General features: G+C 32.3%; 1 protein-coding gene across 3 annotated transcripts in view; it reads right to left on the bottom strand.

Annotated features, from left to right (window-relative positions):
* Positions 1-17,023: 17,023 nt before the first annotated feature.
* LOC144836937 (U3 small nucleolar ribonucleoprotein IMP3-like) overlaps positions 17,024-23,563 on the bottom strand; it is a 59,356-nt gene continuing 52,816 nt past the window's right edge. For all 3 annotated transcript variants that reach the window (XM_078691882.1, XM_078691884.1, XM_078691885.1), the window contains one exon: positions 17,024-17,267. In XM_078691882.1, coding sequence (XP_078548008.1) covers positions 17,241-17,267 — 27 coding nt within the window. In that variant the 3' untranslated portion in view covers positions 17,024-17,240. The remainder of the gene's footprint in view (positions 17,268-23,563) is intronic.

The raw sequence follows: 23,563 nt of genomic DNA, 5'->3' as shown, positions 1-23,563 counted from the left end.
TGTATCTCTAAATCTTCTCAACATAACATTGTATAACTATATCAGAAGATTGACCTCTATCTGAAGATGTCGTAATAAGGTTTTCGGTGCTGTCCAAGTTGCGCAGCGCGTGACATACGCATGATTATACGATTTTTAAAAATTTATCTCAAATTCAGGACCAAAAGACATTTGTTATTGAAACTTAAGAAAATGATAATTCATATCAAGAGTCAAATTTCTATAAAGTAAAAATGGAGTGTTGCACGCAAAATTACGCGCGCATGCGTGTTTAAAATTTTAAAATGCGAAAAATCAAATTAAAGTGCTCTAGTAACTATCGTTTGGATTTTCTCAGCTATACTAGCTGGGGTTCGAATCTGTATGCATTTTTTTAAATAAATATAAAATGTTTTTCTTTTATTTTGAAAGAGAGATATCGATATTTAGAGAGTCAAGTTAATTTAGGATAATAAATGTAAAAGAGTGACAACAACAAAATTCAACAGTGTGGCGCCGCGAATGACTAACAATAATGTCAGAAAAAAAGGAATTATAATTCTCTTCGTTACGTGTTTAGAAAAGAATTTATATCTCATCGTTGGTATGTCGGCGTTGTTATGCAAATGAGTTTGTGCAGGTGTAGTGGGAAAGATGGTATTGTTAGTCATTGCGGTCAACACGCCACACCGTTAAATTTTGTGCTAAACATAACATTTGCAATAATTATCAAAAATCGGGTGGCGAAAGCCACAGAAAAATAAAAGATGTTATGGTGTGCTCTCCCTGCCTCAGCACTAAAGCCAATTGAAGCCAAATGTGCTCCTTCATTTTTTGTACTCTTGGGTGGCCTTCCTTTCCAGATGGACTTCTTTTCGAGATTACTTTCAAACTAAATGAGGAGATCTGCTTGGTTCCCGCTCTGAAAATAGTTTTTTTTTTACATTATTTGAATAATCTTCTAATGTAAAGATTAACAACATCAACAGTGTGGCGTGTTGACCGCAATGACTAACAATACCATCTTCCCCACTACACCTGCACCAACTCATTTGCATAATAACGCACGGCATACCAACTGTTCAATATTTGTATAGGGGTAGCAATCAATGGGTTGGTTGGATGGCCAGGCTTGTTCAGGCTGCTATTGTTCATCATTTAATTCATTGTATCAGTTGTTTTGATTTCTCATTATCAATTATTCGCTTAATTCAATATCATTTATTCATGCTCAAACACAGTAAAATGTAGTACATGGTTTGAAATCATTTTCGTTTGTTCAAAGTTAAAAATTAACACACAAATTGTGAAATTATTTATTACAATAATGCATATGTATTTAAATTTAAATAAATAGAGAGAATACACTAGCCAAGCCAGGCTTCGGCATCTTTACACATTTGTATTTATTTATTCCTATTTTTCTGACATAACTTAGGTGTTCTTAAAATTGAGGGCGCCAAACATAAAATTTACGAGATCGGAAAGAGTCGGGAAGCCAAAAAAAATGATAGTGTGCTCCCTTGCCTCTAGCACGGTAACGCTCTCTCACAGCCTTGGGGGTACCACACATCAGATGCGTTGATGTTATTGCCTCATGATGTGTGGTGGAAAGGGGGACGTTTAAATATGTGAACCCCAAACACAGAAGCTCGCATAGCTTTAACTCTTTTCCACCGACCGGCATGGGGTTTGAACCCACGATAATCGTGTTCCACGACGCTCTACCGACTGAGCTATCCGGCCCTCTGGTTTAAAGCAAGGTTAAAACTAGATTCGTTTCCTAAAAATTACGTCATAAATATGCAAATTTATGACGTAACGATTAGAATGACGTAATATGAAGCGCGTATAAAACTATACTATTGTCAACTTTCATTACTCGTGTATATTGTGGCATAACGGGTAGTGCTCTACTAACTATCGTTTGGATTCTCTCAGCTGTGCTAGCTGGGGTTCGAATCTCTACGGATTTCTTTTTTTTTTAAAATAAATATAAAATGTTTTTCTTTTATGTTGAATGAGAGATATTTAGAGAGTCAAGTTAATTTAAGATAATATAATGTAAAACATCAACAACATCAAAATTCAACAGTGTGGTGTGTTGACCGCCGCGAATGAATAACTTTATTGTAGTAGAGTAGAAATAAGGTTTCACCTCAAAAAAATTGCAACAAAAGGTTTTTCAACGGATTTTGGTAGTATTGAGTGTACTAAATAACAGAAAAAAAGTCTCAAGAATTTCGACCACCGGAAAGTGTTTTTTTTCAAGATGGCCGCCAAAATAGATAAAAAGTTAAAATGTCCATACCTCCTAAACTACTTGGTCTATTGATATGATTTTGGTACCAACATACTCAGAACATACATATTTATATTCGCTATAATAGAACATTTTGGCCAAAAATGACCGGAAATACCATTTCTGACAATTTGACCTTTGACCTTGATATGTTGTATCTTGGTAACAACTGACCGTAGGGAAACAAATGATGGCTCAAATTGTTCAGAATGTACATATTTACATTTATTGTAATGAGACATTTTGTCAAAAAATGGTTGGAAGTAAAGGTTATTGACCTTTAACTTTATCTGTGTATAATTTCCATATCTCGGCAACTATGTGTGGTAGAGATTTAAAATTGGGCTCTAAATACTGAGAATATACTTATTTATATTTACTCTAATGAAACAGTTTGACAAAAAATGACCAGAAACGACATTTTTGACCATTGACCTTGATATGCTATATTTCGATAATGACTGACTGAGATACACCATTTATGGCTCAATTTGTTCAGAATATAATTATTTTTATTTCGTATAATGGTCTAATCTACTTATGAAATAGAGAGCTTTCCTGGGAATCAAATAACTGTAATATTTATAAAGACCTTCAGAATATGAGTTCAAGTTCAAATTGTTCAGAACATACTGTATACAATCATAATAATAATAGTAAATAAAAAACCGAAAAGTAAACAAAAACAAATATAATAATAACTTTTAAATTTCTAATTATGGTATAGCAGCAATTGATTAGATATTGTGCATGTATTTAGTACGGCATCTTAAACAACTGTTCCAACTTCGTCTTCATCATCGTCATCAATCTTTCTATCTACGTTGTCCCATTCTTCTAGTTGACACACTCCACAAACTGAAGTACATGCCAATCCATAGCTTCTACAACTGCAACATACATCCAGTAGTTACAATGGATGATTTTATATCCTAAAACAGATTTCAATCTGGTTACATTAATCACTCTAGTAGGCCCATCTTTTCCTTTGTCTAATCTGAAGTACACTTCTCGGTTTGTTGTATTTACATGATACAGTAAAAGTACCAGTAAGTCCGTGTCTTCTCCAATCAAAGTTACTGTATTATGTTCAGAGACTTCAACTGTTGCCAGAGCAATGTCAACATCGTTTTTTTTGGTTTTTTTTAAACCATATTTAATGAGGGTGATCCATCCAGCTATTGCTGATCATTAGGGACCCTCAGAGGTTCACAAGACAAACATATACACAAGATGCTCTACATAAACAAAGTCTTATTACAAGTCTTTGGGAGTGGAGTAATTTGGTCCTTAGAAAAAATCCTGACATGTGACGGGACTTGAACTCAGGACCCTTGGAGTGGTAGCCAAGCATCATAACCATCAAGCCACAACTCCACTCATTGGCTGCATGTCGTACAGGACATTCTTTTTTCTGTAGCTCATATGAAAGCATGTTGATAAATTTGTGTTTGTTCTCATGCCTTGACAGGAATTCTTCTTTCTTTCCATCAAATTCAGTTAGGACAAATCTCTCTAGACGATGTAATGAAATATGAAGTCCGTTTCCACCCTCACTCTTCAAAGCCAAAGACATCTTTAGGAAGGAAAATAAACCAATAAATTGATAGAAAGTAACCTAGAATATGACACTGATGTGTGCCGATAGTTTCACTCAACCGCATCAGAAACTTCAAACTATCGAGGAGTTTGGATTAAAGGCCATGTCTATTCGTTTTGGAGCCAAGTCACTGGATTTCCTAAATAGCTACAGATGCAAGCTGTTTAATAAGAAAGTTGCTGAGGGTAAATAATTTATCAAACCTCAACAACTACTACCACCAACCTCATCTGCTACAAAATGTCACAGTCTTAGAGTATACTATCAAATCATGCAATGGATAAAGAAAGATAATACCATGGATGCTACCAAGTCGGGGAAGTTTTTAATAAAACATTTGTGCCAATAATGACGATTGAAACTGCTGCTTCAGAAGAACTTTTGAAAATCATCCATTGTAACTGTACTACTGGATGTAAAACTGTATGTTGCAGTTGTAGATGCTATGGATTGGCATGTACTTCAGTTTGGGGAGTGTGTCAACTAGAAGAATGGAACAACGTAGATAGAGAGATTGATGACGATGATGAAGACGAAGTTGAAACAGTTGTTTAGGAAGCCGTACTAAATACATGCACAATATCCAATCAACTGCTGCTATACCGTAATTAGAAATTTAAAATTATTATTATATTTGTTTTTGTTTACTTTTCGGGTTTTTTATTCACTATTATTATTAAGAATGTATACAGTATGTTCTAAACAATTTGAACTTGAACTCATATTCTAAAAGTCTTTATAAATATTACAGTTACCCAGGAAAGCTCTTAATTCCATGGGTAGATTAGACCATTATACGAAATAAAAATAATTATATTGAGCCATAAATAGTATGTCTCAGTCAGTCATTATCGAAATATAGCATATCAAGGTCAATCATCAAAAAATGTCGTTTCTGGTCATTTTTTGTCAAACTGTTTCATTAGAGTAAATATAAATAAGCATATTCTCAGTATTTAGAGCCCAATTTTAAATCTCTACCACACATAGTTGCCGAGATATGGACATTCTACATAGATAAAGGTTAAAGGTCAATAACCTTTACTTCTAACCATTTTTTGACAAAATGTCTCATTACAATAAATGTAAATATGTACATTCTGAACAATTTGAGTCACAATTTGTTTCCCTACGGTCAGTTGTTACCAAGATACAACATATCAAGGTCAAAGGTCAAACATGCAAGAAATAGCATTTCCGGTCATTTTTGGCCAAAATGTTCTATTAGGGCAAATATAAATATGTATGTTCTGAGTATTTTGGTACCAAAATCATATCAATAGACCAAGTAGTTTAGGAGGTATTGACATTTTAACGTTTCATCTATTTTGGCGGCCATCTTGAAAAAAAACCACTTTCCGGTGGTCAAAATTCTTGAGACTTTTTTTCTGTTATTTAGTACACCCAATACTACCAAAATCCGTTGAAAAACCTTTTGTTGCAATTTTTTTGAGGTTGGCCCCTTTTTTCATTAGTTCTACTCTACTATTGTAAGGAAAAAGGGAATTATATTTCTCTTGTTACGTGTTTAGAAAAGAATTTATATCTCATCGTAGTTTGGTATGTCGGCGTTGTTATGCAAGTGAGTTTGAGCAGGTGTAGTGAATGTAGATGATATTGTTAGTCATTCGCGGCTAACACGCCACACTGTTAAATTTAGATTTTTGTGCTAAACATAACATTTACAACATCAAAAATCAGGTGGCGAAAGCCACAGAAAAATAATAGATGTTATGGTGTGCTCTCCCTGCCTCAGCACTAAGGTCAATTGAAGCCAAATGTGCTCCTTCATTTTTTGTACTCTTAGGTGGGCTTCTTTTCCACATGGAGTTCTTTCCGAGATTACTTTTGCAAACTAAAAGAGAAGAGCTGCTATGTTTCCGCCCGGAAAATGTTTTATTTACATAATTTGAATAATCTTCTAATGTAAAGATTAACAACATCACAATTCAACAGTGTGGCGTGTTGACCGCAATAACTAAAAATACCATCTTCCCCACTACACCTGCACCAACTCATTTGCATAATAACGCACGGCATACCAACTGTTCAATATCTGTATAGGGGTAGCAAATTCATATACATTTTTTTTGGGTAGTTATCAAGTTTTTAAAGGTGTTTAACAATCCGTATTTTATTGATATTGGCAATGTTGATATAATATATAAAATGAATTACTAAAAAACGTAATTTTATATTCAATTTATATATTTTTTTGTCTTGTGTGGGTTCGTCCCACTTTTTTTATTATGCTCTGTTATAAGTATAACAATAAATATTTATACATGTGTGTACATTTAAATATTATTTTTAAACATATTGTTTTTTCGCTAATTTATATGATACATTGTTAAAAGCAGGTACCATCAATTGATATAGTTTACATTGTATATACATATGATGATTGATTTTGATGTTAAAATCCTCATTTTCCTTCATTTACATTAAAAAAAATACAATTAATTACAATATATAAATGACAATAAAAAGATGATAAAAATTGATTAAAAACGTAGTTATGACAGTATTCATTATTCTATTCTGTTCGTGTTCGGGTAGAGAGGCTATAAACTCAGGTTAGGAATATAAAATACCCTCCCTTTTCACCAAGACAAAAATGGATGAGATGAATGAGAGGAATGCAAAAGTTTTGATAATGAGAAGTTTAGAATGGATAGCATGGAATGATGTGTTTAATGAAAACCGTAAGGTTATAGTCCATACACAGTGCAGGTCCAAGATATTATTTTGTCTCTGTGTGTATGTGACACGCTTCATACCCGAAAGACATCTTACTATATTATAATACAATTACTATATAAAACAAGCACTTTGTTATATCATTAATGCAAGTTGATTTTACATTTACATTGAGCTTTATAATAGTAGCACGTCATATACTCATTTTCAATTAAATGCTTTACTTCAGTAATAAAGAGATTCAGAACATGTTTTGGGAGCTCTTCATTTCAATTTCGTTTGAAATTTAATAATAATTAAGTAATACATCAAGTAATAAAACTAAGTGTAATTTTTTTTGTAAACCATTTTATTTCCATTTCGTCTCATATAAGATTATCTATAATTAATACGGTAGCATACCGGTATACGCTATAAATTTACATTTGATATACAGACTTGTTCTATACTTGTGGATTTGGTTTTCATAAATAAATATACACGAGATTCGCCATTGAATGAGTATACATACTTAACCAAAATACAAAAGTAATACATAAGTCTACTGGACTTTTTGAAAGGCTGAAAACGTCTGTTAACAAACATATAAAAAACACATACAATACTGCAAGTTCAAAAGAAAGTTAACATTCAGACAAAAAATAAATAAAACAAAATTAAATGACACTGCACAATCTTTCGATTTTTATTTCCTTTATAGCATGTACTTTTTGATATGAAAATATTTTCTAATAAAGGCTGAAAGTGATCTAAATCAATACAGTATATTGTACATAATCTATATTAATGCTACTAAGTTTTTCGCGTATTTTATTTATTTTTCTCCTCCAAAACCAGTGAATGGTATGTGCTCACATTTGGCACACTGATGTTTATTGATAGGCCGCACACGATAGGCTATGTCACTTTCCTGAATTTGAAGGATAAACACTAAAAAAGGCAAAAAATAGCAGTAATTTGACCACGTTTCGCGAGTTGTTACGTCACGTATCAACTACACAACCTTCTCCGTTGTGTACCGCAATGGCGTTATCTACAAAGACCATGTCGAGCCACCAAATTAAAACGGTGCAAAATTGAGAATGAGAAAAGATGGAGAAGCAGGAAGCCAAAAACGGAAAAATACCAAAGATTCTTATGATTGTTTAGAGTGGCGGCCAGACAGCTATGGAGAGCTTGAAAATGAAGAAACACAAAAAGAAAAACAAACTTGGCTCCAGCAAGTGTTGAAGAAATAAAGGACGAAAAAAGGATTAAGGAATATATGGAGCTTACATACCCATCGCAACGCTTTTCAATTAATCAAGAACCAGCATTGTCATTAGAGCTTCTTCATGATGAGTGGCCTTTTTTGTTTAATGCACCTCATATTCAAGCACACATTTATCGATTAACAGGAAGTAGTCAAGTGGTGTTTCAAGATAATGTTCAGAAGAAATCACAGTCAGTCTACAATTTCTTTGTAGATGATCCTAAACTGACAGTCAAAGCATCTTAAAAAGTGGAAGCAGAACATTGAGGAAACTGAGCTTAAAACAGATAACAAAACATTAGGAATGATATTGATGATCATGAGTTATTTTGCTGATAGTGAAGTTGATGTAAGTATATTTAATATCTTTAAATTAAATGATGTAATTATTGCTGCCATCTTTACAGTGTGAATTATGTGGCCGTTCTAAACAATAACAAAGCAGTATTACATATACGTGACTGATAAAGCGCATTGAAGCAATCCATTGGAGATTTTCAAAAGGAAGTGACAGATGTTGTCAGTCCATGTCTGTTGTATGCAGGTAAACATTTAAGTTCAAGTTATGTTTTGATGAATACAGTACAGTAGTTGTATGTAGTGTAGACTTATTATTTTAAATCCTGTCCTGCAAGTTTAATTGTTTTAGAATTATGCCATTTGTCACCTTATTTATAAAACAATAGTTTATTGCCAGAATTCTAGATTGAAGTTGGATGATAATTTAGCTATCTCAAAAATAGGAACACAGTAACTGGTCTCTTTGATCATTTCAGTTGCTAATATCCCAAATCTTAACTTAAAATATCAGTTTGTTGAATAAAAGAGAGCAGCTTTATCCAACAATCTGCTTTTTTCCCAATACATAAACAATACATGTTCTTACTTTTCTAACAGGTAATCAGTATTAACAGAAAACCATGCATGTTTGCATCATCCTTCTTGGAAGGAGTAAAACACATGTTCATGTGTTATTACATATTTAACCTACAGTACCCTGAGGAAGCTAGGGCAACACTAGAGCTGTATAGCAGTAAGATGTTTCATAAAATGTTTTGAATAAAGTTATACAACATGATTTGTGTCTAATTTGTTAGCCTCCCACAGACCGATAGCTTTGGAGGTATTGGTTTTATGACAATACCTTACAATTTCAGCTTAAAGGGGAACTTTACCATTTTTAATATTCCAAGAAAGTAATTTTAATAAAAAATCATTATAGGTACATTTGAACGATTTCCGTATATACGCCCATATTCGATTAATAGCGTCGCTGTTATTTGTTGTGACTGACGTCACAGGTGCATACAATATTTGTTTTAACAAGAGATGATTTAGCATGCATTTGTATACCATGCAGTTTTTGTTATGTTCTTTTTTTTTCATTTTAGGTGTTTTTTTTAGAATTAAACTACAAAATGGTAAGAAGCGTGAAAAGAGATATAGAAAGAGTTGCCACCCAAAAGTCGAAAAGTTTTGTGAGAAAGTTTTTGAAGGTTGTAAATCACTGGAGTTTGTCATACTGTCAACAAAACTTGTACAATTGTATTTTAATAAAAATATGATAGTTTTTCTAAATTAACATGCCAAAATGTTATGGTTTTTTAAATTTCTGAACATAGAAATTTACATCAATGTAAATATGGTAATTTTTGCACATGTTTCTATTAAAAGTTGCTGAAAATATTTGAAACTTTTTCTATTGGGTTGATGTACTTATTAACATTACTGTAAATGTGGTAATCTTCGCACGTGTAAATATTCGCAATTAGTACCGACATATTTACAGGTTGTTTTTTTACGCACTGACATTTTTTATTTGTTAGTGTATTTTATCTTTGTATTGTATTTATTTTTTTGGTAGTTTGTTTGCATGCGAAGATTAATGTACAAGTTGTGATATTGACAAAAATTTGTCTCGTGGCACAATTGAACATTTTAAGATTTAATAGTTTCTATTAGAAAATATTGAAAATTGATGTAATAGTGAATATTACCATTTTTACAGTCATTGTGTAGCCATTGAATCAAAAGTGTCTTGCAATTCAAAACAATCATAGTCTGTCAGTCGTTTTGTCTAATTATTATAATTTTGACAATTCTACAAATATTAGTTGTTTATGTACATGAAATGTAGGTAAGACATACAGAAACTAGTGAAAACATTCTGTAGATTTCCAACAAAGTTTTGACATAATTCTACAAATATTAGTTGTTTATGTACATGAAATGTATGTAGACATACAGAAAAATACAGAAAAAATTCTGTAGATATACAACAACTTGGACATAATTATACAAATATTAGTTGTTTATGTACATGAAATGTATGTAGACATACAGAAAACTAGTGAAAACATTCTGTAGATATACAACAATTTTGACATAATTCTACAAATAGTAGTTGTTTATGTACATGAAATGTATGTAAACATACAGATAACCACTGACTGCTAGAAGTGTTTCTTTACAGATGTTATCTTTATAGAAATTTTTCTGTTAACAAACAACAGTGTTACTGTTTGTATACAACACATTTTTTGTTATTGTACAACACCAGTGAATGAAACTAATTGACAGCACATTTTGTGTAAATGTACAGATATTTTTTTTACAGTGTACAAGAATGGGCGAGATGGATCGCCAGGTTTGATAACTACTTAGTGGCGGCGAACGTGACTGCTGACGTAAGGAAGAGAGCACTACTGCTACACTTCATTGGCCCAGGTAACTTTAACACATTTGAAATGCTACCAAATAAAGGTATGACATACGTACAGGAAAAAGAAGCTTTGAAAAATTACTTCTTACCATCATCGAACTGTGAATTTGAAAGATCGAAATTTAGAAAGTTACAGCAAAATAAAGGTGAGAGCATTGACGTGTATCACATTAGACTACGTGAACAAGCTGATAAGTGTGATTTCCATGATATTAGTGGAGAGATTAAATCACATATTATTCAATCGACAACAGATGGTTTGAAAACGGGTGGATGTACATTAGACGAGTTACCACAACGTGTTACTCGTAGCTCTTCTTCTGTTGGTACTCTTTTTGATATTCGTCGATATTCGAATCTTTTTTTCAATCATATATCCCACGTGTTACCAGAATTTGGAATAACTTACCCAGTGAAATTCGCAACTTAAATATTTCTGTTAGTTCTTTTAAAACCAAATTACTAAATTATCTCAATATTTATTTAAAAAATAATTTTGATATTGAAAATGTGTGTAGTTGAACAATTGACATATACACAAGATGCTTGGCAGTTGGCCGTGAGAAATTTAAAGGGCTCTTAGGTCTTCATGCATTTACTGGGCTGATTGGGGAGGTAAATTCTCCAGTATTTCCAAAAGTAGGTGGATTAAACATTATCTCAGCATTGAACGAACATGCGAAGTGGTTAATGTTTTCCAGCAATTTGGTGAAAATGATTTTGACTTTAACAGCATGTCAGAAGTACTTAAGAGATTTGTGTCAGCGGTTTATTCCAAGAACAGTAAAAGCTGAACAGTACAAGAGCTCAGATGGGAACTGTTTCAATCTAAAAATCTTGAAGGTGAAAAGTTACCTCTAACACTTGGGACTCTAATACCGCATACACAAAGAACTAATCTCATATTAACAATTTGGAAAGGATATAGACAACCACTACCACAAACACCCTTGTTAACTGAAAACGGATGGGAGAAAGGAGATGATGGGAAGGTTTGTCCTCAGTTATTGAACTTGTAAAATGTGGCTGCCGTGCTATATGTACCAGTAACTGTTCGTGTATAAAAAACAACTTGCCATGCACAGCACTTTGCAAATGTAGTGACTGCGGCAATACCAAAGATTTTGATGTAACAACTGAAGAAGACATAATTGACTGACAAGAAGGTAAATGAAATATGCCTATTATCTTTTATACATCAGTTTCTCTGCGGTTTACATTTTTTTCTTATTTATTGTAATAGATTTTATTTAGAAACATTTGACCAGCAACAGTATGAACATTATGGTTGTGTTTAAAATAAATTTAGCTATACAATGATACCAAAAACATTTGACCTTTTGACCTCTAATGGTCATAAGACTTGTTTTAGTGGCGAATAATTATTAAACTATACCTTTTGATGACATAGGTGTAATGGAATAAAATGATCAGCATCATAATCCCTATCTAATAACACCAAACTCGGATGAAGGAGTGGCCAAAAAAATGGCACCTTATTTTTTTAAATTCAGCATATCCTAAATAACAAAGTTAGCTTAAAAAAATCTATTTTGGCACAAATATCGAGCTGAACAACATAATGAACTGTACTATGTGTATGAATCTTGATTTAATAATGCAACCTACCTACGTACACCTGGCAACAACTACCATTAACTACATTTACAATTCTTTCAAAGTAAACTAATGTTTATTTTCTCATATTTTTCAGGTTGGCACAATAGACTAAATCACAAAGCCGAACATAGCATGAATATGTACAAGATGATGGTTGTGGCGTGAATATATACGCCTCGTTTCTGAAAAAAAAAGCTATCTAAAAGGCAGGAAAGACAGCATGTAAGCACGCAAGTGAGGGCGCTGTTGAACCCACAAATGTGAAAACGCCCACAAATGTGAAATCAACCACAAATGTGAAAACCTATCACCCACAAATGTGAAAACAACCACAAATGTGAAAACGCATCACCCTCAAATGTGAAAACAACCACAGATGTAAAAACGCATCACCCACAAATGTGAAAACAGAGCCCACAAATGTGAAAACGATCATCGCTCACAAATGTGATAACGCCCACAAATGTTTAAACAAAGAGAGACTTTTTCGCCCACAAATGTAAAATTACATTTATTGCTAGGCCCAAACAATTTTGATCGAGTTAATGTTAATGTATTTATATACATTATATTGAGTTGTTTCAATACTTGCGTGTTCACGATACGTCTGTTAGGGTCGTCTTTAACGCGTTGGAGCATTACCATTTGCTGCTCGTGCGCGCTATATTTGCATGTAAACTCGTTGTTTTAATGTACCTAATAGTTCAAGACGATATTATTATTTGCTGCGCGCGTACACGATACTTCAAGGTCAAGGCCATAATATCATTGTTGCTTGTGTGGTTGTTAACTCGTTGCCTTACTATTGTGTACGTATAGTTCTAAGTCCATGTTCGATGTTTTTTTGCGCGCGCACACGATACTACAAGGTCAAGGCTATCTATACCATTGCTACTTGTGGTTGGTTGTTAACTCGTTGGCTTACTGTTATGTACGTATAGTTCCAAGTCGATGTTCGATTCATCATTTTTTGCGCACGATACTACAAGGTCAAGGTCATATCATTCTATTGCTACTTGTAGTGTTTTGTTGTTAACTCGTTGCTGTTATGTACGTATAGTTCCAAGTCGATGTCGAATAGTAAGCTAACGAGTTAACAACCACACAAGCAACAATGTTATAATATGGCCTTGACCTTGTATCGTGCACCCGCGCAGCAAATAACAAATATCGTCTTGCCAATGAGTTTATAATGCAACGCGCACACTAACAGAAAATGGTAATAATCCAACGCGTTAACAACGACCCTAACAGACGTATCGTAAATACACAAGTTTCGAAACAACTCAATACACATGATATAATGTATTAAGTCGATCAAAATTGTTTGAGTCTAGCACTAAATTTGATTTTTTTTTTACATTAGTGGGCGAAAAAGTCTCTCTTTTTTTTTTACATTTGTGGGCGTTATTACATTTGTGGGCGTTATCACATTTGTGGGCGATGGTTGTTTTCACATTTGTGGGCGCTGTTTATTACATTTGTGGGTTATGCGTTTTCACATTTGTGTTTGTTTTCACATTTGAGGGTGATGCGTTTTCACATTTGTGGTCGTTTTCACATTTGTGGGTGATACGTTTTCACATTTGTGGGCGTTTTCACATTTGTGGGCGCTTTCACATTTGTGGGTTCAACAGGCGCACTTTGGTTGATAACTCGTTGTGATTGTATAAGATCATCATAAACTTTTTTTTTGGATAACCCTTGTGATTATCAGGATCTGTTTTTTTTTCATCTTTATTTCCACGATTTTTGTGCGCAGCATATTCCCTATTGCTTGGGAACATAACTTTGTATAAATTGGCTTTGAAGTGTAGATGCGCAGGAAACTTAGTTATGACATTATAGTCGTGCAGCTTAAGTTACGCGCGATTTTATGGTTGATCATAAATTCTGAACAAATTTATTTTTCAATGAAACTTTACAAAAGTGTATTTCATAATATGGAGCAACTTTTGACATGATAAAAGTCATTTTGAGCATTTCAAAATTTCTAAATTTTTTTGCGTTTGTACAACTCGTACAAAGCGTAGAAAAATGTATTTTTGCAATTGATTTTTGTTTTTCATACCTTCCTTTCATTTTGATGAACTTTAATTGCAAAATAACAACGCACATGCACGTTAAACTTTAATAATTGTGTGCTAAAAATAGGTAATTTTATGCAAATTTGTGCAAAAACATACCTATTTTTAATCAGTTATAGCGCCTCAGGATGGCAGGTTACCTCCATTTTTTAAAATGTTTAAAGTTGTAGATATCAATTCATGTACAATTTGTACCTACAGGATATTCCGACATCTCCATATGGCCACTCGAATTTTAAAAATAGGATTTTTTTCTCTTTTGAACTAAGTAATCCCATCGCACTAATGCTTACAGTAACTATTTTCCCCTAGAATTTATGTTTAATGTTCTTGCTTAATCAATTCTCCTTCACATGAGCTACAAAAGTTTAAATTTTTATTACGTCATCATATCAAAAAATTAGGATGAGTGTATCGCCAAAACAAATCAACATCTTCTATGATTAGTTGAAGGTTACAAAGATAGAAATATATTAGATTTCTTAATTTGCACTAAGAGAGAGATTCATTTATGTTGTTTTTATTTTTATTTTTCCTCCAAGAACGTTTAAAGCATTGTTTAATTACACCTGATAATTTACCTAGTTAAATATATAAAATGTTATAATAATTAGTTTCTTAACAATTTAACACTGTAAATAAAATTATAATGCATTAAACTACTCACTGGAAATGCTACTTGTAATCACAACAAATGTGTTTGTAAATATTATATGAAAAAGTACTCTTTTATTTTAAACACCAAATCAAGTGTTATCTATTACAGTTTACACCTTTATATGCATACAAAACAAAAGTGATCTTCGTTATTCAGGATTGACAACTTTTTCAGCCAATTATTGATATTATTACATTACAGTAGAGTATAAATAATTGATACTTCATGTGTTACAGGAAAAACATAATTGGGAGAAAATAAAGCAAGGATGTGCGCATAACGCAAAAAAGTTGGACAATTTTGAAACACCCAAAAGGTCCTGTAAACATGCCTTGATTTGTGTTAATATAATAACACTAGCAGTAACCCGAGCTCCGCACAGGGTTTTCTGCCTTAATATGTGGTTATATACTTTGCATTTATAATAAAAGCGCACTCAAAGTACTTTGACAATCAAAATAAAAACAAATTGTATCAAGAATAAATTTGGAACTGTTTTATGGCCATTGATTTTGTTAAAAAAAAATACCTGTAAGTTAAAAAATGAAAGCAATACTGCATAATGGAACTTTAGACTTTACTTTTTACTGTTCAGACGAAAATAAAAGACGCTAAACAAAAATTGTGCTGTGTGAATAAGTTAGATGATGCATGCAAACACTAACGAAAGTATAAAATAACAAACTATATTTAATTTTGGACATAAATCGAATGAAAAACACATTGCTGTGGAAACACGAATTGTTAAGTTGTTTTCATGTTCAACAATGTATCAAACCATTTGGAATTGTTTTGTTTTTGTGTGCTTTTTTTTTATTGACATTTTTTTTTTATTTCAATGGTTTTAATATTTTGCAATTTTTTTTGTTTGGGAGATCTGTTAACAAATTGCTACTTTTGTAATAATCCGTGCCTTAATAATAATTCGCATGGGATGATTAAGTATTATAGAAGCGCAATACTGGATATTGGACTTTGTGCTGTGTGAATATTAATCTAGGGTGCGCATCAGAAAGTGACGTCTGTTGATCAGATTAAAAAAGATTGAAACATTTTAATAAAAAACATAAATATGAGCATAAAAATTAAGATGTGAGTATTGGAATAATAAAACGGACAAAAAGTGCACTCACTACTCGAAATTAGATGATGCGCTCGGACACAAACTTTTATATCTGATATTTTGTGGAAACACGACTTTGGAATCATTTTATTTGTGTGTTTGCTTTTTATTTTTTTTTTCTTATTTACATTTTTAAAAATTTTAATGGTTTTTTATATTTTGTAATTTTTTTTGCGTGAGATTAGGTATGTTTTTTGCTACTTTTGTAATTACATTGTAGTTTAGATTTTTTGCTTTAAGCTGAGATATCTATTATTTGCACATCCTATCGTGGATTCGAACTCGAACCTACTAAGCATTAATTTCAATGGCCACAGCGTTTTACTCACTGAGCCAAACCGTGATTTACAAAATACGTTCTGTTCCAAAGGATAGGTGTAATTAATTAAAACTTCAACGACGCGATTAGTCAATACGGTTGGGCGGCTGCCAATACTAAACACCGTTTTAATTTGGCGGCTCGGCATGGTGTTTGTAGATCGGGCCATTGCGGTACACAACGGAGGAGGTTGTGTAGTTGATAGGTGACGTAACAACTCGCGAAACATGGTCAAATTACTGCTATTTTTTACCTTTTTTTAGTATTTATCCTTAAAATTCAGGAAAGTGACATAGTCTATCATGTGCGGCCCATCATTAAACATCAGTGTGCCAAATGTGAGCACGTACCGTTCAGTGATTTTGGAGGAGATATGTAAAATACGCGAAAAATTTAGTAGCATTAATATATGGATTGACCTGAACGTTGGTGAATTTCTATTTTTTTGTATTTCACGACATTGATATCACAAAGAAAATCAATTTTGGATCAATGAACTGATGAAGGGGTTGTCTTAAGGGGGTAGTTGTCCGGGGGTGATATTACACCTGAAAATATCTATAAAATGCTTTATTGTATTCTGTATTGTAGAGTATAGCCATCTCAACACAAAAATATACTTTATATTTAATTTTTTAAATGAGAAATATAACCATAAAAATAAATGATTAAAAACAAAATATTTATTAGATGTTTAATACTAATTAAACTGATGGATTGTGGTAATGGATTGCTTATACTGTTAAAAATATAAAGAAAGTAGAATCCAAAATGTGAATGCTTCCTTCTATACATGTTTTTTTATTCACTTCACAATCTAGTTTCTTTTGAACATATTCTTGGTTGTGCAACAGAAAGAACGTAATCTAACAGCATTATCATGACATCATATCAAAGTCATCCATCTGAAAAATAAAAAGAAATCTATGTCATTGATGCTAAACAAATTTTTATATTTATCCTTTAATAAAATAGTTAGTTATTACTTGTATGGACACATAACCAAAAGGTGTGTGCCACTGATTCTAAAATTAATGTAAATAAAATACTTAATACAGAACAGAAACTGAAATACTTTCTGTTTTAATCTCTCTGTTTCTTTATTTTGTTCTATTTGGTAGAATTGAAAACAATTACAAAAAAGTAATACTACCAGCCACGTAATCATTCCATTAAGAATAGCCAGTTAATTACTAATATAAACATCCTTGGGTTACATTTAATTGCATGTGCCAGATTAATTTTTTTAGTACAATGCTTGTTTCACTTTATTTAATTAAACCAGATGATTTCAGCTCCATACTTATTCATGTTGGTACAAAAAATTGTACAATCGATAATGATTTGGAAGAAGGGCTTGCCAACTATGAAGAAATGATAAATGAGGTAAGAGTTAGAGCTCCAACAACAAAGATTGTGCTTTCTACATTGTGCCCAAGAACTGACAGTGAAACCACTTATTTAGAGACACAAAGCTTACCAGTACAAGAAAAGAACACACCTAAGAGAAAATGAAATAGACGAGGTGGTAAGAAAAAATTTCAAAATAATATACAAAAGGATAAAGTTAAATTAGCTTTCAACAATGTTAATCACTTAACAAAAGCTAAAATAAAGAAAATAGATGAAATAAAAGCTACAATCCTAGAGAGAAGAAAAGCTGCAAGAGAACATAGATACAGTACTAAAACTAGTTTGAACAAAGACAACAGTGAAAAGTTATGGCAAAAGTACCAAGAAAAAAGAATCTAGTAACAAATTTAATTGCTAGGAAGATTACAGAAAGTAGAGTCAATAAATCAGTTGATATTGCAAATAAAGGGGGACCATCCTGCAGGGACTTCTGGGATATCCTAAAAATCAGGTATCACTTGTATTAAATTATTACAGTCAAAAGTAAAATTTTGGACAATGCTAAAAATAGTGGGAAAATCTTGGTGAGCCCAACATAGATAAAGATTGCTTTGCCTATCTAGTAAAAAGAGAAGTAAATGAAATGTACAATAGTTCTTACAATACTGACAATAATAATGATAATCACAACCTTTATACTAGACATGAAACTCGTCACTTTGACGAGTTAGTTATCCGCACGACAAACGCCACGTGCACGTCATACGTTGGAATATTGCACACAGAAAAAGATTATGGCATTATGACCTGAACTGAAGAATATCATATCTTGTTAGTGCTGAATTCTGTCTATTTTGTGTCATATAGTATATACAGTATAATCTGTATACATATTACATACAGTATAGAATAGGTGAAATTACGGGACCCACCGTTTATTCCAATTTTTAACATGGCGACGGTATTAAAATTAAACACTAAGATAGCAATTTCGGAAGGACATTATCTCACCAACAACATATTAACGTGTAGAAGAAATTTGAATACGTAGAATATGGATGCGTGCTCGTTTAAATGTGATGAACTATGACGCAAAATATGAAAATACGACTTTTTTTATTCAACTGGCCATATGATGACTTCACAACATCCGATCGGCAAAATGTTCACATTAATTCGTATCTACAGTCCAATAGCTTCCAGAAAACGTTTTAATCATAATTATCACTTTTTATTCTTACGAGCTATAACAGATTAAAATTTACTGTAAAGATGAAATTAATAACCCTGTTAATTATAATTTTTAGGTATGATGACTCATAAAAATTAAAATATTTTTAACTCATGCGTAAGATAGTTGATTGACCTAGACAATATTAAAATCTCGGAGAAAAAGGAATACAGATAGGCATGATGCGCTCCATTGAATATGATGAGCAATAACGAAAGAGACAAAAATCCTATATTTTTCATTCGTGTGGCCATACGATGACGTCACAATGTCCGGTTAGCCATATTGATTAATGATCCGATATCTACAACTTATCACCTTTCAGAATATGTAAGTAAAAAAAAGTTTACCTCGTAGTTTAGAATCTATGATTGTTTAAAAAAAGGCATAATTTTGACGAATTTTTGAATTTTTTTATTAAAAACACGCACAAATTGTACAATTCGACGTGCTCGTATGACGTAATTTTAAGTCGAAATTGTTTTAAAATTTGATAAAATCACTATAAAAGGCTGGAAAAACATAATTCACGCAAAAAAAGATGTTTTTAGCGCTACGTGCGGACCACGCGTGTAAAATTGTTCGCGCGCGTGGGAATTTTTGACATGCTTAAAATGTCATGATCAGCGTAGAAAGTTGATTAGAAATTAATTTTGCGCATTTTGAATTTTAAATGCGCATGCGTGCGTAACTTCGTGTAAAACATGCCATTTTTAGTGCATAAAAAGTTAGCGCAAGATATAAATTAAACTTTTGCTAAGTTTCAACTTAAATTGTTATATGGTTTTCAATCTATGTTAAATACGGGAAATTCATAAAATCACGCGCAAGTCACGTTACGCATTTCTGACGTCATTCACAATAGTAGGTGCACAACTTCACGTGAATGCCCATATGTTGACAAAGTTATGATATGTTATGTTTACACATTTTTGATATAAGCGAGACACAAAAATAGAGGAGAAATGCGCGTGCGCGCGTAACGTCTTGTAAAACATGGCATTTTTAATCCACAAAAAGTTTGCCCTTGATATGACTAAAATTTTCACAAAGTGTCAAAACAAAATTATGCTTGGTTTTTAGCCTATGATCAATCATAAAAAATCATAAAATCGCACGTAAGTCACGTTGCGCAACTCTGACGTCATTCAAAAATAGGAGGTGCACAACTTCACGTAAATGCCCATATGTTGACAAAGTTATGAAATGTTATGTTTACAAGTTTTTGAGATACGTGAGACACAAAAATGGGGGAGAAAGAAATAAGAAAAACTAGAATTTAATTCGTCACTTTGACGAATTATAGGTGATCATTTTTATCATTTTATTGACATTAATATTTTTAAACATGCACGTATGTTAAAATACAATCAGAAAATGTTGATGTATGCCATCCTATTATACGGTTATACTATAGTGCTGTGCCTATTATATGCCATATACATTATGTACAGTATATACTGTATATCTATATACAGTGTAGCATAGGTAAAATTATGGGACCCACATCATGTTCAAATTTGTTGGTATGATGGAATTATCAAAATAAACTCGAAGATGACAATTTCGAAAGATAATGAATTGAGCAAATAAATATAAGGATTGGAAGAGAATTTGATACGTAGAAGCGCAATGCGCGCTCATTGAAATTTGTATAACTTCGACTAAAGAAATCTAAAAACTATGTTTTAACTTCAACTGGCCATATGATAACATCACAACATCCGATAGGCTTAATTTTTATATGAATTCATATCTACATTTCAACAGCTTTCATAATAAGTTATAATCTTCAAGGTCACCTTTAATTCTGAAGAGCTATTAGATATTCAAATGTATGGTGTAGCTAAAATTACACGACCTAGGTTATTCAAGTTTTTACGCGTGATGACGTCATCAAAATAAAAATGTTTACAACCCATGAGAAAGATAATCAATTCAGCAAGCTCATTCTAAAACGTTTGTGCTCTATTGAATGTGATAACCCACACAAAAAGATAAAAATTACTAATTTTTAAATTCAAGTGGCCATTTGATGACGTCATACCATTTTGTACGTCTAATGTGTACATGAATATGTATCTACAACCCAATGGCTTCCCGAATAAGTTAAAAAATTTAGGGGTCACCTGCCATTCTGAAGATTTATATTCATTTTAAAAAGGCCTTATTTTTCACCATTTTCAGCACTTTGATGCAATTAATTTGCGCATTTTGTCATTTTTAACCTGCTCGTATAGCGTTATTTTAAGTTGGAACTGACTCAAATTTGGTGAATGTACTAAGGCTCGTGAGTAGAATGCGATTTGTATAAAAAAATTGCATTTTTTACGCTTTGTAAGTATCGCGCGCGCAAAATATTTTTTTGCGCAGTAATTTTTTGAAACACGCAAATGGCCTAATTCATGCTCTAAATTAATCAAAACTTAATTTTGAGCTTTTTAAATTTTTAACGCGCGATTTCACGCGCATGACCCTACGTGTGCGCGCGTTTTTATTTGTTAATATTTTTACCCTTGACCTAAAGTTTACGTGTAGTGAATTTCATTAATATGTGATAATGAATTATGGAGATATGATTGATAATGTGATTTCACAAAATGGCGTCTAAATTACGTCACGGATGAGTGATCACGCTGAAAAGCTTATTAGGACTAAGTTAAAGTATTTGAAAGACATTCAGAAATTTTGGTAATCATTGACATTAAACTTTTTGAGATATTTGTTACACAAAATCTGTACAGAAAGAAATTGCGAAGAAACATTTTTTGTTTTACAAAAACAATTTCTCACTAGAATTTAATTCGTCACTTTGACGAATTATAGGTGATCATTTTTATCATTTTACTGAAATTAATTTTTTTTAAACATGCACGTACGTTAACATACGATCGGAAAATGTTGATGTATGTCATCCTATTATATGCTTATAGTGCTGAGTTGTGCCTATATGCCATATACAATATGTACAGTATATACAGTACTGTATATCTATATACAGTGTAGCATAGGTGAAATTACGGGACACACATGTTCTAATTTTTTGGCATGATGACGTTATCAAACTAAACTTTAAGATGACAATTTCGAAAGATAATTAATTGAGCAAAAAAATATAAGATTTGGAAAAAAAATTGGCACGTAGAAGCGCTGTGCGCGCTCTTTGAATTGTGTATAACTTTGACGAAAATTATGAAAAAACTACTTTTTCACTTCAACTGGCCATATGTTAACGTCACAACATCCGATAGGCTTAATTTTTATATGAATTAATATCTACATTTCATCAGCTTTCATAATAAATTATAATCATCAAGGTAACCTTCAATTCTGAAGAGCTGTAAGATATTCAAATTTACTGCGAAGGTGAAATTACACGGCCTACGTTATTCAAGTTTGTACGCGTGATGACGTCATTAAAATAAAAATAGTGTCAACTCATGATAAAGATAATTAATTAAGCAAGCACATACTGAAATTTGTGCGAAATTCGAGCACACATAATCAAGATGCGCTCTGTTGAATGTGATAATCTACACAAAAAGATAACAAATCCTAATTTTTAAATTCAAGTGGCCATTTGATGACGTCAAAACATTTTGTACGTAAAATGTGTACATGAATTCATATCTACAACTCAATGGCTTCCAGAATAAGTTAAAAAAATCGGGGGTCATCTTGCATTCTGAAGAATTATTTTCATTTTAAAAAAGCCCTATTTTTCACCATTTTCAGAACTTTTGTAAAATTAATGTGCGCATTTTGTCATTTTTAACGTGCTCGTATAGCGTTATTTTAAGTCGGAACTGACTCAAATTTGGTGAATGTACTAAGGATGGTGAGTAGAATGAGATTTGTAAAAAAAATTCATATTTTTTACGCTTTTTAAGTATCGCGCGCGCAAAAACGCATTTTTGCGCAGTAATTTTTTGAAACATGCAAATGGCCTAATTCATGCTCTAAATTGATCAAAACTTAATTTTGAGCGTTTTAAATTTTTAACGCGCGATTTCACGCGCATGACCCTACGTACGCGTGCGTTTTTATTTGCTAATATTTTTACCCTTGATCTGAAGTTTACGTGTAGTGAATTTCATTAATATGTGATAATGAATTATGGAGATATGATTGATAATGTGATTTCGCAAAATGGCGTATAAATGTCGTCACGGATGAGTGATCACGCTGGAAAGCTTATTAGGATTAAGTTATATTATTTAAAAGATATTCTGAAATTTTGGTAATCATTGACATTAAACTTTTTGAGATATCTGTTACACAAAATAGTGTACAGAAACAATAAAAAGAACTAGAATTTAATTCGTCACTTTGACGAATTATAGGTGATCATTTTTATCATTTTACTGAAATTAATTTTTTTTTAAACATGCACGTACGTTAACATACGATCGGAAAATGTTGATGTATGCCATCCTATTATATGCTTATAGTGCTGAGTTGTGCCTATATGCCATATACAATATGTACAGTATATACTGTATATCTATATACAGTGTAGCATAGGTGAAATTACGGGACACATGTTCTAATTTTTTGGCATGATGACGTTATCAAACTAAACTTTAAGATGACAATTTCGAAAGATAATTAATTGAG

The sequence above is a fragment of the Antedon bifida genome, chromosome 3 (assembly GCF_963402885.1).
Source record: "Antedon bifida chromosome 3, ecAntBifi1.1, whole genome shotgun sequence".
In the NCBI taxonomy this organism is placed as follows: Eukaryota; Metazoa; Echinodermata; class Crinoidea; order Comatulida; family Antedonidae; genus Antedon; species Antedon bifida.
This window is presented reverse-complemented; position numbering and strand designations above follow the sequence as displayed.